Genomic DNA, 20,139 nt, shown 5'->3' on the forward strand with positions numbered 1-20,139 from the left:
TGACTTGGGTTCTGGTGACTTGGGACTTGACTTTGACTTGTGCTTTGATGACTTGATGAGGCTGAGGCTGAGAAATATGCCGCCCTGCCAAAGATACGGTAGAGAAAGGGAAGATCTGTAGAGCTGACAGGAATTGGTGCTAAAAAACTATTAAAAACGGTGGTCGGGAAAAGTGAGCAAAATCTAAATATTGGTCTAACAGCGCCGCCTAACCGGAGGGTGGCGGCAAGCGCTGACAGCACCAAGCCTGCCGGTGAGAAAACGAAGAAGTACCCGCAGTGACGTACGTCCGGTGTCATGTCAGCGCTCGGTGGAAACCGCATGGCTTGAGACTGTTGCCGAATATAACTTTATGTTTGTCCAATCCGACGGTTTTAGTGATGCACTTCTAATGAAACAAGACGTCAAGAGGTAAAGCTGTTTGTTATCGCTATTGTCTTAAAGTGTAGTGTCGTAAAACCTCAGCTAATAGAAGGCTATGGAGACTAGCAAGAACCGGTCTGCTTTTACGTGACGTTAAAACTAACATCAGTACAGGCCTGTCAACCTCAATATACACCATGTGGATAATTTCTCTTCTGGAAATGTACATTTTACTAATTTAACTTGGGTTTAAAAAGAAGTCGGGATTGCAAATCAACCATTGACTTCACTGTTAACCTGCCAGAGATGCTTGGCTTGACGTTGATGCGTGTAGACAAACATGGTGTGTGTAGACCAAGAAGTGTCTGAGATTCAACTTGCTACAGTCAGAAATAGGGAAAGCAGGATTTCCTAGCCCATAGCTGCCTGTAAAGACGCATGTCTCGGTCTAAGGAGGCTAACTTTTCACCAGCCACTGTCACTATTTTACATGTAAACACTGTCGAACAAAGTCCTGTGGACGGTGGTTGGGTTACCTGCCAAACTGCCTGATAGAGTAACGTAGACACATTTCTCAGCCACCGCTAAGATGAAGTTGGTGTCTGGTGGTGATTTCCCACCTTAAAGTCGCAATGAAATGACGTTTTCGACCTTGTTTAGGTTTTTTTCCCTCATATTTTGTATCAAAGTCCCATTACTTTTACATTCTGGAAAACTTTAACATCACATCAAACTTTAGCATTACATTACCTAATGGTGTACCAATAGCCGTACATAAAAATTCCAACTAATAATACCATCACATATTTTTGAACAATCCCCCCTGCCTCCGCCCCATCATATAAAACCTGCAACTTCACAAATTTCAAATTGACATGAGTGGCAACATGGTACAGCGGTGCATTTTTTGGGTGTCCAGTCCACCCTTTTCCTAAAAACACCAGGGTTGCGTTCTGTCAGCTGGAATGTATTGTTTTGTAAAGAATCGATGCATTTTTGAATCTTTGAACGCTTTTGAACAGTCCCTTTCTGCTTTATTTCCCGCCCCACACATCTTGTTTCAACCAGACGTGTGTTGAATTACGCAAGCAAGACACCATCAAAATGCCATTTCTTTGTGACCTTAATCTCCACTGTTCTCCCTTTTTATCCAGAAGTAAATAGAAAAGAGAATATTTCGGTCTTCAGGATTCTATGTTTTCAAAAACTGGCCAACCTAAATGTCTGCAAACTCTCCTTTTGTACAGATGGCAGAAATTGTGCAAGACAAGAGTCGTGGCTTGAAATTTGCAGAGCAGCAGCTCCTGCGTCACGGTTGGGAACACGGTAAGACACATGACCTGGTTAGTGCAGCAACCTCGCCACCGCACTGTGACTGACTGTGACAGCATGTGTGTATCTTACTCAAACCACTCTGCCCTCAGGTAAAGGACTGGGGCGAGATGAGAATGGGATATCAGAAGCTATCAAAGTCAAAGTGAAATGTGACAAGGGAGGGGTGAGTATCTCTGCTGTCAGTTGGTCTGTAAATCAGACAGGGTTCCTACGCAGTATGGAAAAGTATGGAAATGTATGGAATTTGATTTTAGTAATTTCCAGGTCTGGATAAGTATGGAAAAAAGAAAAGAGAGTATGGAAAAATATTTGTGTTTCCAGACTATTGCCCCTATTCTGTTTTCTAAAATATAAAATTCAGAATTTCTAAAAATAAATTGATCATACAAACAGAGTGTTTTTCATGGCGTTTGGAGCAGGCAGTCAGCGCAGCCAAAATGTTTACCCCTGTGTGAGAGAGCGTGGGCCAGAGCGAGCTTGATGTCGTCGAAAGCAAGGCAAGAAGTATAGCGTGCGACTGAACGCACACTCCTACGCAGAGCTGCCTCTACGCCTGTACGTCACAGCCTGCAAAACAGCTCTGCCCCAAGTGCCTTACAACTGTACCAAATCTGGACATCCGCGACCAAATTAGTTTGAAAGAAAATGCGGCAATATATTTGAATTGCATATATGCATAGCATCACAAATAACCAAATATTAAGCTTGTCTGAACATTTATGAGTTATGCAGTGATGTAGTTATCAGAAAAGTAAACGGATGGATTGAATAAAATGCTGTGCATTGAACTTGTCTGGGTTTGGTGTTAATTGATTTGTATGAGCTACAGTACCTAGCTACAATCTTCTGGCAATTATTTGGCAACTTAATAGCATACATAGTCAGAATGTATGTTAACAGTTTGTTTTTAAAACCATTTATTTACATAATAAACATCTAGCTATTTGTACTCAGATGTCAAATATGGTCTGAAAAATCTACTGAGAAGTCTGGAAATTTGAGTCTGGAAAAGTATGGAATTTTGAAATGGAAAATGTGTAGGAACCCTGATCAGAGCGCTGATTTTCTGGTTTGGTTTTAGTCACTGTTTCCTCTAACTTTAATAGGTTAGTGATGCGTAGAGGTAATTGTAGATTTAGTGCCACATCCCTTACTGTTTTGCTCCAAATTCTGTTTTTTATGCCGAATGTTGTTGTTTGGAGACTCAGACGTTGCCCTCCCATATCAGGTCGGCCATAAGCAAGGAGAGCAGTTCACCTTCCATTGGTGGGACCATGTCTTCAATAAGGCTTCTTCCAGCCTGCAGGTGGAATCTGACCAGGTAGGTCCTACCTTAGCAAATCACGACAAAACACACACACACTCACACACACAATCACCTGTACACAACACAACACAATCAGTGGACTGGATGCACTTATCTTAAGCTAGGGACGCAAACTCTGATGATTTGTTTTTCTGGGGGTGGGTGTCTGTTTCATAATGAGGAATAATCACTTGTTATATTTAACTTGTTTACTCATAAATGTGACAAATGGCGTCGGCTGTCTCATGACCAGGGAAACTCAGTTCGACGTTCAAGATGGAGAGTACTGAATTGTCTTTCTCCCTTCATGTCACACTCTACTATGAATTAGGCCCCCTCCCTTTATGAAGTTTGTGCTGCGTTCACATGAGAATATTTGTTGGAGCGACTTGATGGCTCAAAGCAACAACTTGGAAGTGATCATGAAAGTGATGCACTTACTGTAATACGTGTTTTAACCCTCCTCTGCTCATTCCCTTTAACTGCAAATTTTTTGAACCAAAATTGCCCTTTGCCTTTTGTAGTGCCATTAACTTAACGTAAAAAATCATTCATCACTGTCAAATCATTAAAATATTACTAGAAATAGCATGTTGAACACAAATTTTTCCAAAGTTTCTCTCTGGGAAAGCAAGCCCCCGGACCTCCTAGCTATAATGCCTCTCTCTTCTTCGTCTGCCTGGTTCAGAGTGGTGTTCAGGTGAAGAAGACGGTGGAGGAAGATGACGAGGGGATGATCTCCAATAAAAAACCAACTAAAGCCTCGCTGGCTAAAGCCAAGCTGTACGGATGCTTCGTCAAGGTAAACTTATATGTTGTGAAAAATTAAGTTCTTGCCTTACCCACTACATAACTGACCTAAAGGACATGTATACCAACCTTGCACTTAAAGGTGTAATCAAACGATAAGTGTAGTCTACTGTCCATAGTATGTGCACTGTATGAGAGATCTTGTTGTCCTTGTACCATGTATGTTGAAATGTACTGTGAAACCTCAAGGTTGCGATCACACCTGCAGTTTGTTTTCTTTGGTCTGAACCGTAGTGGAAAAGTTTACTTAGCATTTTTGTATTTGTTTGGTTTAGGCTTACTGCCCAATTACAAGTGAACCAGGGCTTGTAAACAAAAGTCACAAGGTTGTGGCTTGACTTCCTCGGTTCATTTTGGATGCTACTGCTTTTCAAACATTTTCAGGCGTGTTGATGCCGTTACTTGATGATGCCCAAGTTCAGAAGGTATTGTTTGCACTTGGCCAAATGAACCAAACAAACGGAGTAAACACTCCAGAGTTTGAATAAACCGCTCCAAACGTGGTTGGTGTGAACACATTAGGTTATCAGAATGTTTCTGAACCAATGTCACCCAGACAAATTCCTGTACATTTATTGTACTTGGAAATGTCTGTGATTCTGAACTGACAGTTTTCCCATGTTCCCCTTTCAGTCAGCCACGCTGCTGTCTGGTCAGGAGCAGCCAGAGCCAAAGTCTGATGACTCAGATGACAGTAGTAGTAGCTCAGATGATGATGAAGACCAGCAACTGGACCTCTCCAGCACCACCAAGTAAGACCCTCCTCACATGCAACTTATTTTCAGAACTATGTCTTTTTACTCCGAAGTGTTATCAGAATCGCTGTCAACATCAGGACAACTACAGAGCGCTTATTTTCTTACCGTCCTCTCCTCTCATTCTGAACTTTGTCCATTTTATTTATTTTCATACCTGTTTTTAATTAATGTCTGACATATTATTTATTCATCCCATTGGCTTATATTTATTGTTTTATTGTCTGTAAAGCACTTTGTAACTCTGCTTTGAAAAGTGCTAATCAAATAAATTTAATCATTATTCATCAGGCTTTCCGATGCTGATCTAATGAAGGCTTGTGGAGGACGCACTGCTCACAAGTAAGCTGACCTGTAAAGTTTGAGTGTTAATTCTCACATGAAAGGATTTGTTCCTTGAATTTTAAAATTTGCACTTTTAGTTTATATATTTGTATATGTAAAAGTCACAAAACAAAGAATGATGAGACACCATATGACATCATATGTTCAAAGAAAATACATTTTACTATGTAATTTCACTTTGGATGCTGTTGTTTTATGTTTCTGCAGAGGAGCCAGGCACGGCTTGACCATGAGCGCCAAGTTAGCCAGGCTGGAGCAGCAGGAGGCGGAGTTCATGGCTAAATATGGCAAGAAGAGCCAATCGGCAAGTTCTTCACCAGTTTGTGTTACACCAACCACCCAGTCAGCTGCCCAGAGCCCCGAGAGGCAGGAGGAGACGACCGAGGCTTCCCAGAGCAAAAAGACGAAGAGGAAGAAATCTGCTGGAGAGTTAAATGGTGAAGCAGTCTCTGAAAGCCCTGAAATGGACACTAGACCCAAAAAGAAGAAAAAGAGAAAGAAGGAAAATTCAAATGAGGGTGGCGAGGAAATAACAGTTGCAGTTCCCACTGAGGAAGAATTAATCCCCATAGAAAATGGCGTGGCAGATCATTCTCAAACAACAAAGAGGAAACATAAAAAGAGGAAAAGGAATGCAGAGGAGAATGGAGAATTGAGTGAGACCACAACACCTACTGACGAGAGCAAGAGACCACAAGGGACTGCACAGGTTTCCTCAGAGACTGACACGGACACTAAAACAAAGAAGAAGAAGAAGAAATCCAAACAGCACAGAGAGCGTGCCGCTCCTGCAGAGGTGGAAGAAAGTAACGATACAGAATCCAGCCAATCAGAACCGGTCCGGGACTGTGTGCCAAAAAAGAAAAAAGATGAAGTAATTATGGAGGAAGCAAAAGTTGTGCAGGAGGAATCTACAGTAAAGCAGATAAGGAAAAGGTGTAAAAAGGACAAACAGACAGCACACGGCAATGTAAATGAGGAGGCAGTTCCTCCAAAGAAGAAAAAGAAGAAGAAGAAGTCCAAAGAGTAGTACATCAGAAAATATCACTGTGGACATGATAGGAAGTTGGCAGTCACTTGAATCAGCTGTGCCAAGCATGTGCCACACAGATGAACTATTTGGAGGCTCTGCTCTAACAGCAGGGCCTCTGGATGAATTGTTGACATCGCTTTCCCATTGGTTGTAGAGTATCTTTAATGACAGTGTGGATCAGCAGCCAGATCGAGAATGAACAGCAGCTGTCCTGTCTTACTTATTGAACAACCTTACTGTATGGTGTCAAATAGAGGTTTTTTTTCAATAATATTGAATACTAAGCTAGAGTATTTATCATAGCCTGTTGCAAACTTCTAAGTGACTGAGGAAATCAGGATCAGTTTGGCGATTTGTTGCAGGCACAGGCTATGGTGGCGACGTAATCGTTTTTAAGATTGTTGTTTGTACACAGCATGAAATGTGTTGGACGGGGTCAGTCAGTCAGTCAGACCATGTGGTTCAATACAGCGGCTCCCTGGTTCCTCACAGTGCCACCCACACCCAGTATTTCTGAACTGACGCTAAAGATCTAGCAGTCAATGTTGACATCTTAATGCTTTGCACTGTAGGATGAGAAACAACGTCAAACCATGAAAGCTGCATTGAAACACACTTGATAGCAAGTTGCCTTTATCGCTCTCTTGTGATAATACATTTCAAGAAGTGCTTAATTCATGTTTATTTTACAATGCAACTTAAAAATCAACATGAAATGCCAAGAATTCAGTGTAGCCTTTGCATCATGAACAACTTTTCTTCAAGGGCATTTTAATTTGTGCTCTGTCATAGTGATTGCAAGGAAGGTGATTGCTTAATCGTTGACCACTGTACCGTGTTTCTATTATAAGGGCATGAGACCTGGAAGTACAGATAAGATGGCCAAACTATTACATGAATTTGTAAACTTTACATGCAAATTAAATGACTTGACACATCAAGCTGTCTCCGTTTACGGTGTGACTCTCACAGATCTGCAGGTTTCTTATTGGACAACCTGTTTTGTTCCAGTTGGAGGTGGTGAAAGAAATACAGAAACTGTTAAAGGGGTGCTTCACCAAAAATACAGCTAATATACTGCATGTTATACATAATCTCAGATCTATCCCTACAAAGTAAACAATGTTTCTGAATGAGTGTGCCGAGTGTTATCCAGAGGACACTGGACCACTGTTGTAATGAAGCTCAATGAAATGATGTAAATGAAAAAAAAATAAAATAAAGCAAGTTAGAAGAGAAATCTTTAAAAGCTTGTGGAAATCTACAAGAACCAACATACCAAAAAAAGAAAGAAATGTTGTTGAAAGCTGTTGTTGGTATATACAGTATAAATTGTGGCGTAACTAATTGTTGGTAAAAAAAAAAAAATGCCCCTTAGAAGTAAAAGTAGAAATTCCCTGGTGAAATACTCCGGTATTTTTTCCTTAAATCTGTGATGTCAACATATAAAGTGCGTAGCTCCTCAGTTCAGAAGTTCATCAGTTCAGAATCAGGCTCTTATCCCCAGAGGGACTAAGGAGCAGCGATTTTAATCTTGATGACACCTCAGATTCTTTTTTTTAAAAAAATTTTTAAGCTCTCTGTTGTCTGGTATATGGTTGTTTATTTTCACAAATATTAACTGAACTGTCCTAGACCTGGACCACAAAAATAACGAATTATTAAAATGGGCATTTCCCCTTACACTATCAGATAATTTGGAAAAAACTATATGGGAGTGAAACCATCATGATTATTAAGATTAATATTTTGCTGTTTTTAATGGTTGTTAATCATTAGCAACTTTGGTAAAAGGCGGTATGTTTCTGGAAGATTTGGTAATGTGACCTTTGAGGACTTGCTTTAAGTCGGGCGAACTAATGAACTGTGTGACAATGAAATGTTTCTCTCAACACTCCTTCCCCTCTCGTTTACAACAATGTACACATTCATTGACAGTAAATGCAATGCAATTGATTCAAGATGCCGCTGTGGCATGTGAAATGACCTTTATTATTATTACATTTTCCATTCTAGGTTTTAGCTGATAGTCTGCACACACTATATTTCTTCCAAACTTAAGTGAAAGAGCTGAGGTATATACTGTACACTACCAGTCAAAAGTATGGACACGCATTTTTCTTTATTTTTACTATTTGTCACATTTAAAAAAATTAAAAAATGTTTTAGATTCTTTAAAGTAGCCGCCCTTTGCCTTGATAGAAAGGCAAAGGCTTTGGAAAGAAATTCATACATAGGCATCAACTTCACTATTTATTAGTCTAAAAAACGAATTTCAAGCATTTAAGCACAAGCCTTTCGATGGAAATGGCTTTAAGAGAATGAAAAACAGTACATTCAATCAGGTGTGTCCAAACGTTTGACTGGTACTAGTGGGTCAGGTATAGCTTGTGCCATGTACACATAACAGCAGAGGTGCAAATCCTTAATGTTATCACATCCGTCTTGAAACATTTACATTTTAGGAATTTAGATAACGTTCATATCCAGAGTGAGATAGAACAAGGGATAGCCTTAAGACCCTTAAGTAAGGTAATTGACTTCCTTGCCTCCCTCCATTACCTAATGAGGACAGACTGACTGCTCAACCCCCAAAAAAACCCAATAAAAATCTCCACAGATCTTAGTTTAGTTATTGACACAATGCAAATAGAAGTAAGACTAACAACATACATTGATAAAAACCAGCAGATAATAAATGACAGGTGAAATTAACAAAAGAAGGAGCTTAAAAAACAAAAGGGGATTATGAAATCTTTCTATTCAGAAAACACCTTGCCACATTCTCCTGTGATGTAATAATGGAAACCCATGTGAGCCAACGCTGTACCAAAGCAGATATTGCCGCACTATAATACAAATATATACATTAACAGATCTTGCTTCATCAGTGGAGATGAATCACTTTACAGACTTTTGATGTAACAGTTACTTGCTTTTAGGATGCTGAATTTGATCATTTTAGGAGGATAAAGTGAGAAGTGTAGTGATAGTTGAGGAAATGAGAATACTGTACCCGCTGTGCACGCATACATTTACTTATATTGCTGTAAAAGTCGATGGTAATTACTATTGTGAAACCCTTCCTCCAACAGCAGTCAGTGGTATTTACTGTGATAGGTGGGTAGTCTATTATGCCCAGAGAAAGAAGTGTGTATATACCTGTAAATGAATCTCCTGAATGTGAATACATACAACTTTAGATTTGATTGTCTTTACTTCCTGCATTTTTTTTTTTTAAGATTATACATTTCACTCCTTCGGTCAAACATCACAAGTGTTATTCCCACATAGATTTAGTGGTGGAGATCTAGATAGAGATACCCACTATTTGAAAAAGTGGCATCTAACAAAATGGCTGATGGCAAACCAATTATGATTTGACAAAGGCTGACAAGATGATGAATGACTTTTACAGACTGGATCATCTATAGGATATTGTAGAAACATTTTAGAAACTTTTTTCCAACGTGGGTAGATATTGTTTTGGAAATAAACTGTATACATTCACGCTCAACATATATCTCAAGCGTAGGGCAAACATAAATCCAGAGAACAAACATGGTGCTAGCTAATCGGACTTGAACAGGACTTTAGCCTCACAGATCCATTTGTTTCTCATGGTACACCCTGCTTTAGTCCAGCTGGCCACAGGAGCCCTTTGTGGGATAGTTAGCGTACAATGACCAGACTGGCCCAGATGCTCCGTCACCCAGTACCTTGAAACACAAAACAATGGCGGGCATGAATATCAGTGTCTTCCTAAAATTATGATTAAGATTAAGATTGCACTTTATTGATCCCCCAGGGGAAATGTCACAGCAGTAATGTACACTACCACCACTACCAGTGATGATAATAATAATAACAGGAACTGCCCTTGTCAAGTAAGATAGAAAGTGCTATACAGACAACAAAACAAAACAAATCAAATCCATTATGATAAATTAAAAAATGTCAAACATGGTACAGAAGAATAAAACAGGCAAATATGAGAATAAAATAGTTAAAAACAAATTCTATAAAAGTGATAAAAGTAATTTGTGTTGTGTTTCGACTACAAAAAAATGTGGAATCGTCCATCCCTACTTTTTAGTGGCACACACATGACATGGACTGCTTTTTTTGTGAGCCGACCAATCACAGTGAAGAACAAGTGGGGTTTCATACATAGGCAGCTGAAAGTTTACAACAACAACCATGAAAATGAAAATGGAGGAAGTGGCGGTAGTTACTGTGATGGGAGCACATTGGTTGCAGAATAGTGTGACTATTCCAAGGTCCTAAAAAAAACCTTGACCTAAAAATTGCCAGGCCCTCAGGATCACACTGTTGTGATGAGTAAATTTATGTTTAATGCTTATTTGCTTAATGTTGCAGAATATAGAGCCTTTCTTACCCCAGAGTTTGATTACTTCCATCAACCCAGAGCCAGTTGTTGTCAGTTTCTCTCAAGCCGATCCAGTAGCCATGATATTTATCATAGTAGAACTCCGTGTGATTACTGATGAATTCCTGGAAATCATACAATAGCGTGGCAGACAATCAAGAACATGTACACTTCTACAGTTGTAGGTAGCGAGCAAACATGAAAACGTCATACCTCGCAAAAGTTTAATTTCCATGACTCCATTTGATGTCCATGCATTTTAGAAAATAAAGATTGTAATGTTGTGATTGGTTTTATGATTCCTTGGGTAATGGAACTTACTCGGCACATGAAGCATCATGTATCCTAATCTCTGAATTTAACCTTAATTTATTCTTAATTAACTCTGAATTTAAAATAAACAAACACACAAAGAAAATCTTGGAGTTATGGTGGTTTCAGATGATTTTGAAGAACTCACCTGTTCCTGCAGGCTTCCAACAACAACCAAATCTGCTGCCATCTTTTGGCAGGACTGTCGGCTACTTTCCCACGACTCCCATTCTCTAGCATTACCTTGGAAAAAGAAGTAGCAGCTTTGCTGGAACATAATCCAGCCATCCCTACAAGGTTTACACTCTGCTGTGACATAAAATGAGCAGAGAAATGGAACAAGGTCAGATTAGAATCAGAGTTATTTTAATTCCTGTATGTTCAGGAATTGATCTTGGTGAAAGTGGCACGGAGACATACAGTAAACTTAGTTTTCAACATAAACTGACAGTGAACACTGGACAGGGACTCACATACAGCACAAAGGAACATGATAGACAGCAGTATTACAGTAGCCTACATATCACTGTACATATCACTCTACATACACTTTTCCAAGGGAGACCTGGCCAAGAAATGGCAGCAGGGGTTACACAATAAAACTACTAAAAAATACTAAAATATGTACAATAAAAAAAGGTCACAATTTCGATCAGAAACAGGAGCACATATCTTGTATAAGACTGTGGATAATTTGTTTGAACTGATTTAGGGGAATAAAATGGTTGAGCTGGAGCTTTGACTGGAGATTGTTCCAGGACCAGGGAAAAATAATCAAATGCCTTTTCACCAAAAACAGTTCTGATTCTGGGAACTTTAAGAAGAACGCAGGACTGTGATCTTAGACTGTAGGCATTGCTGGCAAATTAGAGTGTGGTCAAGTAAGAGGGCAGTTTACTGATAATGGATTTATAAATAAAAATGTACCAGTTTATCAGTCGTCTGGTGGCTAGTGAGTTCCAGTGTAATTTCTGACACAGGACACAGTGATGAGTTAATGGACCGAGGTTAGTGATAACACGTAAAGCTGAGTGGTAGTAGGAGTTCTTCCAGCACCAACGGAACTAAAGCTTTCGGAGAATAACAGATAGTGGACCGAGTGAAATCACTTCTGATATGTTTATCCTCTTCAGCAAAACAAAAGAGAAAACAAATACTCGCGGAGCAACACCTGAAAGAGACAGGGCGGGACAAGTAGCAGCATCCTCTTTGCAACAAGAAGCAACAGGTTTTATGGGAAATGTGGTCTTAATTTTGTGAAACATTAGCTCTAACAAAGAACTGGAGTGACATAGAGGCTACAAATTGTCTCAACCATGGTCTAATGTAAACCATTTGTTTACATTAGTTATACCAAGGTATCACAATTAATTTGATAATGTTATAATGCTGTTTGAAATTGCTACAAATAAATCTTTAATCATCATAACATCTTTAAACAATCTATGGCTGTGTGTGTTGCAGCAGTGAGACATACAGCTTGATTACAGCTGTAGAGGGAAGTGCAGTGAGTGACACGTCACATTGGGTCGAGTTTAGTTTCATTCAATTTCTTATTTGCTGCTGACAAACCACAGATTATCCGTCTGAAACCCAAACACAGCATCATGCATCCGAGTGTTAACCATTCACCTTTCTGTGAGCAGTATTTGTTCACTGGAAAGTTGTCAAACTCAAAGATGACCCCCAGCGTCCAGTTGAGACTGTCTTTCTCTCTGCTCAGCTCTTCTGTCTGTCTCTCTAAGCTGGTCCTCTCCGTCCTCAGCTGCAGATTTTGTGTTGTGAGGTTGTTGAGGTTTGCCTTCTGTTCAGAAATTACCATATTGACTATGGTGAGAGGGAGAAACAGCACATCAATATCAATCAATCGATAAGTGAGTCAATTGGCAGATGCATTTGCTGTGGTCAGAGAGGCAAACATTTTAGTACTCACTCACTATTATCAAACAGTATATCATACCATAAATAGATAGATAGATAGATAGATAGATAGATAGATAGATAGATAGATAGATAGATAGATAGATAGATAAATATAGTCCATATAATTAAATTATCCAACCGCACACTGTAAGACTCTGTTGACAATAATACTCACATCTTTATTTTTCTTAAATAGTGCAGCTTTGAATACTATTGCAGCTTTGAATAATTGCAATAGTTCGCAATAGTACACAGTGTGTTGAAGTGAACTTACAGTAGATGATGGAGGGAATGATGGCTGCCACCAGAAGGACACAAATTATCCCCAAACATGCAGCCAACAGATGAAAGTGCTGAGTGTGTGCAGCTGCTTCGCCATCTGCTAGTGATGATAAATCTCATATTCAAATCATGATGAGGACTCATGATCAACTCATTCCTAATAAACATTATTACAGTTGCATGTACATTTTTTTTTTTTTTCTTTTTGTATTGTGATGTACTCTTGACCAATTTACATTCTGACATATGGACTGCTATTATCAGTACAGGGCTTATATATACAGACAGATATTATATATATTGTTATTGCTTTAAATGACTTTTACTGTCAGTAAGCTATGGCATGGCAACAGCTTTGGTGCAACACAGAAACACATGGAATGACTTTACAACAGATTAACTTTTTTATTAATTGTGCTTGACCTCCCCTTTTACCTGTTTATGTTTCTTCCTTTGCTTACACTGCATTTTTGATTTCAGCTTTGTTTTGTTTTATTCACTCCTCTGAAGTGTGATTTTGCTCTGGGTTTCCATGACTGAAGTATAGCAGAAGTGATGTGTATTATAATGTTGTACATCAACCAAACTGCAGGGTGACTTACTTGGTACAGTAGCGCTTTTATCAGCAGCATGCTCTTTAGCTTTTACGTCAGCATAGACTGTCTCCTCCTTGTTTATCTCTGGGTAACACAGAATGGGGAAAGGCTAGATGAGATACAATTAAAATATGATAACTGAAATTAATTATGAAATTGATTTAAAGTCACAATGAAACAGCATTTTGAGAGTATCTTGCTTCAATAATAATGCATTTCGCGTTGAAACAAGACGTTGGGGCGGGACATAACACAGGGAGGGGTCATTCAAAACTGTAAACCAATTGGGGATCAGTTCATTTTATTTTATTTGTTTTTTATGGGAGGGGCGGAGGGGCGGGATTGTCCAAAAATCTGTGATGGTTTTATTGGTGGGAATTTTTATTTCCACCTACTGGTACATGATGAGTTAATCATTAAATATACACTGTTTTCCAGGAAGTAAATGTAATGGGATTTTGATTTAAAAATACAAGAAAATACAAATGTTGTAAATTTTCTGGTATTTGGCATTGGCATTAATAGGTGTGCATTATGGAATGTAAAAGTAGTTAAAAAATGTGTTTTAAAAAAAGGTCATGTTTCATTACATTGTGACTTTAAGGGCCAACTTGCTTCCATTCTGCCACACAGATTACAGAGAAAGATGTTAAATACTGTAAAAGAACTTGATTGTGACTAAAAATTGATCAACAGAATCAACCTTGCGCAGACATTTTGAATTCCAGCGACACCACAACCATTTGATTTCAGTAAAGATGCAGGCACTTACCTTTTGGAGCAGGACCGCCGTTTTTGAAAACTACTGTAGAATAATGGAGTTCTTCCTCCATCTTTAAAATGTATAAATCACAGTATCTAGTTTAATGCAGCAAACGAGAGCAGATTTTAACAGAGACTGGTACCTATGTTCCACAGGTGAGACTGAACAAAATCTTATTTTCTTATGGAGAACAAGTGGTTCCTCTTCCTCTGCTCCTCTGTGAAGTGCAGATATTGACTCTGTACCACAGTTATATGACACTGTTGAAACGTTTTGACTGCACAACCTCAGGCAGTGATGCAAGAGGGCCAACGTGGCTTTGTGTTAGTCAGAAATTACATACAAAATGTCCCAGAACCTAACTCTTACCCTCTAACTCTTTAACCTGCCATGTTCAGCTGGTAGGTTAACTCCCATTTGGATCTCACAGTGACGACCGATCTCCTTGTAATATACTATTTTCGGTGTAGTGCATCATTGGGAACATCTATAAGGAAAGGTTGAGTCAATATCAGTTCTATATGAACTTCATCCAGTACAACTCTCACAACATCTCCCAATCCAAAAATCTCTAATTTAAGTAGATTATAACATTTACTGCTTCTACTACTGGTATTAGAACTACAACTGCTACTGCTGCTAGTACTGCTACTACTGCTACTAATACTACTAATACTAATAGTACTATTTCAACCACCACCACCACCACCACTACTACTACTGCTGCTACTACTACTACTACTACTACTACTACTAGTGCTGCTACAACTACGACCACTACTAATTATAATAGTAATAATAATGAAAAGAAAAAGAAGAAGAGATAATTTATGCTTTTGTAAATAATTTAATTTGCTTTTTGTTTCCTTTAACATATCACATTCAAACATTACCCAGCCAAATGAGATGATTTGGGCTTGTGTGACTTAGGTAACTGTATACTTTGCTACATCTGTAGAATTTAGCTTAAGACAAGGATACTTACAATAAATGAAAACAAGACTTTAAAAAAGACACTATATAAAAAATATTCAATGTGCTCTTGCATCCTGCTAAAGATTGTTGACAAAAGCATAATAAAACCAGCTGAATATAAACAACACACAGGTGAAGGGGGTTCATCCCAAAATACCGTCCATTTTGATAAAATAAAAAATGAAAAATGACATGAAATCCATTTCTTCATCAAAACACATAATGTCCTCTCAAATGATACTAAAGAGATTGATCATTTAGAGAGCTCAAGATAGCTAACAATGGCGTCACAGCTCTCAAACTTTAAATAACTTAGTTTGGTAATGTAACTGCTTCCTAATCAGACTTTATCAAGGCTTTAGTTTCACAGATCCAGCGGTTCCTCATGTCACAGCTGGCTTTGCTCCAGCTGGCCAGAGGATCTTTCAGTGGCAGAATCAGAGTACATTGATGCCAGTAGGAAACCTGCTGAACTATCCAATACCTGGTGAGGAAAAATAACAACTGAAATGCAAATCCATCTATTCTAACGTTGTGTGTGTGGTGTGATCTGTATAGTCTACTATAGTCTACTGTGTAACACTAAAAGGTGTCAATATCTCTGTCACCTAGACAAAATCCTGTACATTTGTTGTACTTGCCGATTTGAGGTGCTGCATGTAACACTGTCATCGTCAAATTAATTATAATACCATGGTAAAATTACCGTAAACAAATGAGACCATGGTGGAGACCATTGGTAGCCTCTATCTCACACCAGTGGTTTTGCTCCTGCTGCTAGTGTTTCTCAAAATTAAAACATTTTCCATAAACTCCTGTCTTAATTTGTGTCTTTTTTGTGATGTTGCAAATGGAGCTGCTGTGATGCAAGAAAAATTTCAGACTGGATCTGACAATAAAGTATTATCATCATCATCATCACTCTCCCTCTCTCTCACTCTCCCTCTTAACCTGCTTTTGCTAAACATGTTGAAAGTGATTTTCCCATCTGCCTTTCACTTGTTTCACCATCTGCCATTGGGTGAAAATGAAAGCTTTAGCTTTGTTTGCACTGGAAGAACAGCGCCCTCTTCCTGTTTTGTGCTGTAAAGCAATCCGGCAGATTTCCCAGGAAATCTGACCCGGTGGCACACAGTCTAAAATTCAGTGTAGAGGCCGGGAGAGGCTGCCAGTCTTCTCAGCGGTGGTCTTGTTTGTTTACAGTAATTATACCAAAAATACTATGTCTAAAAATGTATGTGGTAATGATTTATTGTTATTAAAATGATACATGTAGCACCTTTACCATGATTCTGGGTCTGAAAGTGATGCTGATTCTGTGTGTGTGTGTGTGTGTGTGTGTGTGTGTGTGTGTGTGTGTGTGTGTGTGTGTGCGTGTGCGTGTGCATGTGTGTGTTACTGTAGGATGTGGTGCTTACTTCACAGTGGGGATGCTTCCATCAGCCCACAGCCACTGTCCAGCTTTAGCCTTGTTAGTCAAGCCAATCCAATAACCATGGGCATCATCATTATAGCGTTCAGTATGGTTATTGATGAATTCCTAAATGTAAAATATAGCTGTTAGTGATCAAGAAAAACAGATCTCTTTCTGTTGTAAACAGGCCTAGTGATACACGTTTAAAATACTTGACAATGGTTAACCGCAGCATTTCCTCTGTGATTTTAAGTAGCAGTGGTGCTTGGGGGTAATTTTAGTTTTGGTTTCATGTGTCCCTATGTTATGGTTTCAGTACAGGTTGCTAAAAATTGTATTTATAAAAGCATTATAAAAGCATTGTTGCTTTTATTTCACATTTTCTTCAGCAGTGCTGAATCATCATAAAGACATCGCAGACCATGCATCTCCTACAGCATGGAGACATTTAGCTTCATTTGAATATGGAAATGTTCTTATCTGTCTTGCCTGTTCCTCTTGACTTCCAACCATCACCAAATCTGCCTTCATTTTTCTGCAGTGCTCTCGACTTTCATCCCAGGTCTTCCAAGAAGAAGAATACCGATCCCCCGTGAACAGGTAACAGCTGGACCGAAACAGCAGCCAGTCCGCCAGACAAGGTTTACACACTATGTGTAAAATAACAACCAGTCATACTGCTATGGGTCACATATATAGACATGTATACATATATAGACCTAGTCAGGAAAGCTGAATCATGACAAACAACATACAACAATGTACATCATAAAAAATACACTCGAAATGACATAAAAGGTAACTGCAAAGACAAAATTCACAATTTGAGAGCTCAAAAGTCCGTCTTTTTTCATGTTTTCACCTTTTTGTGAGCAGAGGCGATTTACTGGAAAGTTGTCAAATTCAAGGATGACCCCAACAGTCCAGTTGAGAGCGTCTCTCTCTCTGCTCAGCTTGTCTGTCTGTCTCTCTAAGTCGGTCTTCTCTGTGCGCAGCTGCAGGTTTTGTGTTGTCAAGTTGTCGTAATTTGTGTGGTACTCAGAGATGACGGCATTTACTGTGGTCAGGGGAAGAAACCATCAATTTTGCACTAACTTATTATTGTCAAACTGCATATCATAGCATAGATAGAAAGACATACAGGCAGACTTACAGTAGATCCTGAGTACGACGATGACTGACACCAAGATGACACAAAGGATCCCCAAACCTGCTGCCACCACCCGAAGAGCAGTAGAAGGTGGAGCCGTCTTTCCACTTTCTACCAAAAATAGCAACCAATTAAATTCCTATTACACTAGCTTTTGGCACATAGAAATCATAATTCGTCTTAGTCATTATTATGAAACTTCAGATAACCTGATATGACAGGACGACTTCCATCACATGTCTGTTCCTCAGTCTTCACCTCATCATAGATTGTGTTTTCCACATAATTTGCATATAACTCTGGAAAAAAGGAAAGGAGGTGATCAGAAATAAAGCACATAGCACAAAATGATCATAGTATTTCTGCAGGGGGTTGATACGTTTGTTGATCAATGCCAGTGACTCAACGATTACTTCACCGAGTACTTTCAAACTCTACATTGGTTTTCTCCCTGTATGATTGTTGTCGGTGCAAAATGGTGAGTCTAGAAAGAAGCCCTCGCTCTTTGATTCTGAGGGACTGACACCAAAACCTGACGATTACTGTTGATGTTTTGAATCGTTGAAAAACTTTCTGCTATCAAACTCCATTGTAACCTCACTGGAAATATTTCACTGTGACATCACATCGTCTACATTTGGCCAGTTATCCGCCGGAATAAGAAAAATACACCATCAAACAACAAAATGGGCCCAGAAATGCAAGGTGCATCACCAACCGCTGTTTTTTTAAAAAGTGTTTTAGGGTGGACTTTTCCTTTAAGCTCATATGTAATTATTTTTTAAAAGCTTAAGTACTTAATTAGGGGGTTTGCTGAACTCATGCTCCTTTTATCAATGTGCTGCTACAATGTGTAAGAGTAGCCTACCAGTGATGGAAAAAGTATTAAAATGTCCTACTCAAGTAGACGTATTGTTACTTTACTGATATTTTACTTAAGTAGAAGTAAAATTACTGCTGTAAAAATCTACTGAAGTAAAAGTAAAAAGTAGCTCATTTAAAATGTGTTACTTTTTAGAGCCATGTTAGATGTGATCTTTCTCATGCAGCTCTAAAAGCATTAGAGTTCAAACTAGATTATTTTTAAAAAAAAAGGGAAATTTGCAAATTACATGAGTGCACAAAATAAAGCCAGATGACTCTTCTCTTTGCTAACCACTCGCTGTGAATGGCTCCACACTTGGCCAATTTACGATTGTCCAGTTTCTGTTGCTTATGGAGAGCCACAAAATCTGTAATGTGATTTAAAAAGCAGCAAAGTACAATTCTTCAGTGAAAATGTACTTAAGTAAAAGTAAAATTACTGACTTTAAAAAAAAGTACAAGTACACAAAAAAGCTGCTCAATTACAGCAACGTGAGTAAATGTAATTAGTTACTTTCTCCCTTGAATGGTACACATTCATACACTTACAAACATCTACACCTGTCAGCTGCCCAGTACAACCACAGTGAGCTGCTGTGGGCCACTGAGCAGCTCCATTAGACCAGGTGTGGTTTGCGGATTTGGTTTAGCAGACTACCAAGTACTCACCCTGAGTAGAAACATCATTCGACTTGAACATCACCGTTGCGTAATGTAGTTCTTCATCCATTCTTCACGTTTATCACTGACAATATTCACTTTCTCTCAGCAGACACAGGGACATTAACTTATACAACAGCGGCTGTAAAGCTAATTTGGGTTCAGGATCCAGTTTTAGTGGCTAAAACCACATGCAAGAGACAGAGAGACATCTTGAAGAGTGTCCTGTTCCTGTGTGACTTGTGCTTCTGCTTTCTGACTGAATGCATTGCAACACAGGCAGATGGTCTTTGAAATGTATTATTGTTGAACTGTTGTGACTATTGATAGTTATTATATGGTGGAGTGTCAACCCAGCACACACACACACACACACACACGCACACACACACACTGACACAAAGTATCCCCACCCTTAAATAGTGGAAAAAACCTGAAAATTTGTGACCACTGATGATTTTTGACTTTGCAACTTGGCCAGAGATTAAAAACTCTCTTCTGCAGCCTTCACTTTCCAAGGCTGCCCCCTGCTGACACATGATGTGATAAAACCGCTTCTGATGCTTCCTGGGCCCAGTTTTTCACATTACAGTGATCGGATATGGTTAACAGATGAACGAGATTCTGATCATTCAGACTGGGTTTTGGATTTGATAATCCAATCCCAACTTTCCCAACATTGTGATGTAACTGGTAAAGATGGGATAAGTCAGTTTATACATCATGCATATAGATTAAAAATAGTATTTAATGTTTACATTAATGAACAAAACAAAGTCTCATATCAGCTGCTGGACCAGCTGGACAGTCAGGGAGAGATGCTCTTGTGAGCCTTTATTTTTTAAAAGTGTCCTTGAAGTAAT

General features: G+C 39.0%; 3 protein-coding genes across 3 annotated transcripts; 1 reads left to right on the forward strand and 2 right to left on the reverse strand.

Moving 5' to 3' along the window:
• The first annotated feature begins 293 nt into the window (after positions 1-293).
• gpatch4 (G patch domain containing 4) lies at positions 294-6,888 on the forward strand. Its single transcript, XM_071907143.2, has 8 exons — positions 294-411; positions 1,611-1,689; positions 1,788-1,861; positions 2,927-3,019; positions 3,693-3,806; positions 4,448-4,566; positions 4,861-4,911; positions 5,122-6,888. Exons 2-8 carry the CDS (start codon positions 1,611-1,613, stop codon positions 5,942-5,944), a joined length of 1,353 nt encoding a protein of 450 aa, XP_071763244.1. The 5' UTR covers positions 294-411; the 3' UTR covers positions 5,945-6,888.
• Positions 6,889-9,000: 2,112 nt separating this feature from the next.
• Positions 9,001-14,354, reverse strand: LOC139917946 (asialoglycoprotein receptor 2-like). Its single transcript, XM_071907183.2, has 7 exons — positions 14,223-14,354; positions 13,457-13,534; positions 12,847-12,954; positions 12,282-12,476; positions 10,798-10,958; positions 10,347-10,462; positions 9,001-9,666 (listed from the first exon to the last, which is right to left on the reverse strand). Exons 1-7 carry the CDS (start codon positions 14,281-14,283, stop codon positions 9,519-9,521), a joined length of 867 nt encoding a protein of 288 aa, XP_071763284.2. The 5' UTR covers positions 14,284-14,354; the 3' UTR covers positions 9,001-9,518.
• Positions 14,355-15,080: 726 nt separating this feature from the next.
• Positions 15,081-19,436, reverse strand: LOC139917950 (C-type lectin domain family 7 member A). Its single transcript, XM_071907186.2, has 7 exons — positions 19,286-19,436; positions 17,962-18,051; positions 17,756-17,863; positions 17,465-17,659; positions 17,092-17,252; positions 16,607-16,728; positions 15,081-15,672 (listed from the first exon to the last, which is right to left on the reverse strand). Exons 1-7 carry the CDS (start codon positions 19,344-19,346, stop codon positions 15,525-15,527), a joined length of 885 nt encoding a protein of 294 aa, XP_071763287.2. The 5' UTR covers positions 19,347-19,436; the 3' UTR covers positions 15,081-15,524.
• Between the last annotated feature and the right edge of the window lie 703 nt (positions 19,437-20,139).

This window comes from Centroberyx gerrardi, chromosome 12, assembly GCF_048128805.1.
Source record: "Centroberyx gerrardi isolate f3 chromosome 12, fCenGer3.hap1.cur.20231027, whole genome shotgun sequence".
Lineage (NCBI taxonomy): Eukaryota > Metazoa > Chordata > Actinopteri > Beryciformes > Berycidae > Centroberyx > Centroberyx gerrardi.

What these genes read in the sequence shown, in the direction of transcription:
- LOC139917946 (XM_071907183.2), bottom strand. Translation starts at nt 14,283, where the DNA reads ATGGAGGAAGAACTCCATTATTCTACAGTAGTTTTCAAAAACGGCGGT. An exon ending in TAAAAGCGCTACTGTACCAA is followed by an intron (nt 12,955 to 13,456) that starts GTAAGTCACCCT and finishes TATCATCACTAG; the next exon opens with CAGATGGCGAAGCAGCTGCA. An exon ending in GGAAGTAATCAAACTCTGGG is followed by an intron (nt 9,667 to 10,346) that starts GTAAGAAAGGCT and finishes TTGTGTTTCAAG; the next exon opens with GTACTGGGTGACGGAGCATC.
- gpatch4 (XM_071907143.2), top strand. Translation starts at nt 1,611, where the DNA reads ATGGCAGAAATTGTGCAAGACAAGAGTCGTGGCTTGAAATTTGCAGAG. An exon ending in GCGTCACGGTTGGGAACACG is followed by an intron (nt 1,690 to 1,787) that starts GTAAGACACATG and finishes CTCTGCCCTCAG; the next exon opens with GTAAAGGACTGGGGCGAGAT. An exon ending in TGAAATGTGACAAGGGAGGG is followed by an intron (nt 1,862 to 2,926) that starts GTGAGTATCTCT and finishes CTCCCATATCAG; the next exon opens with GTCGGCCATAAGCAAGGAGA.
- LOC139917950 (XM_071907186.2), bottom strand. Translation starts at nt 19,346, where the DNA reads ATGGATGAAGAACTACATTACGCAACGGTGATGTTCAAGTCGAATGAT. An exon ending in CGTCGTACTCAGGATCTACT is followed by an intron (nt 17,660 to 17,755) that starts GTAAGTCTGCCT and finishes CCCTGACCACAG; the next exon opens with TAAATGCCGTCATCTCTGAG. An exon ending in TTGGAAGTCAAGAGGAACAG is followed by an intron (nt 16,729 to 17,091) that starts GCAAGACAGATA and finishes TTTTACATTTAG; the next exon opens with GAATTCATCAATAACCATAC.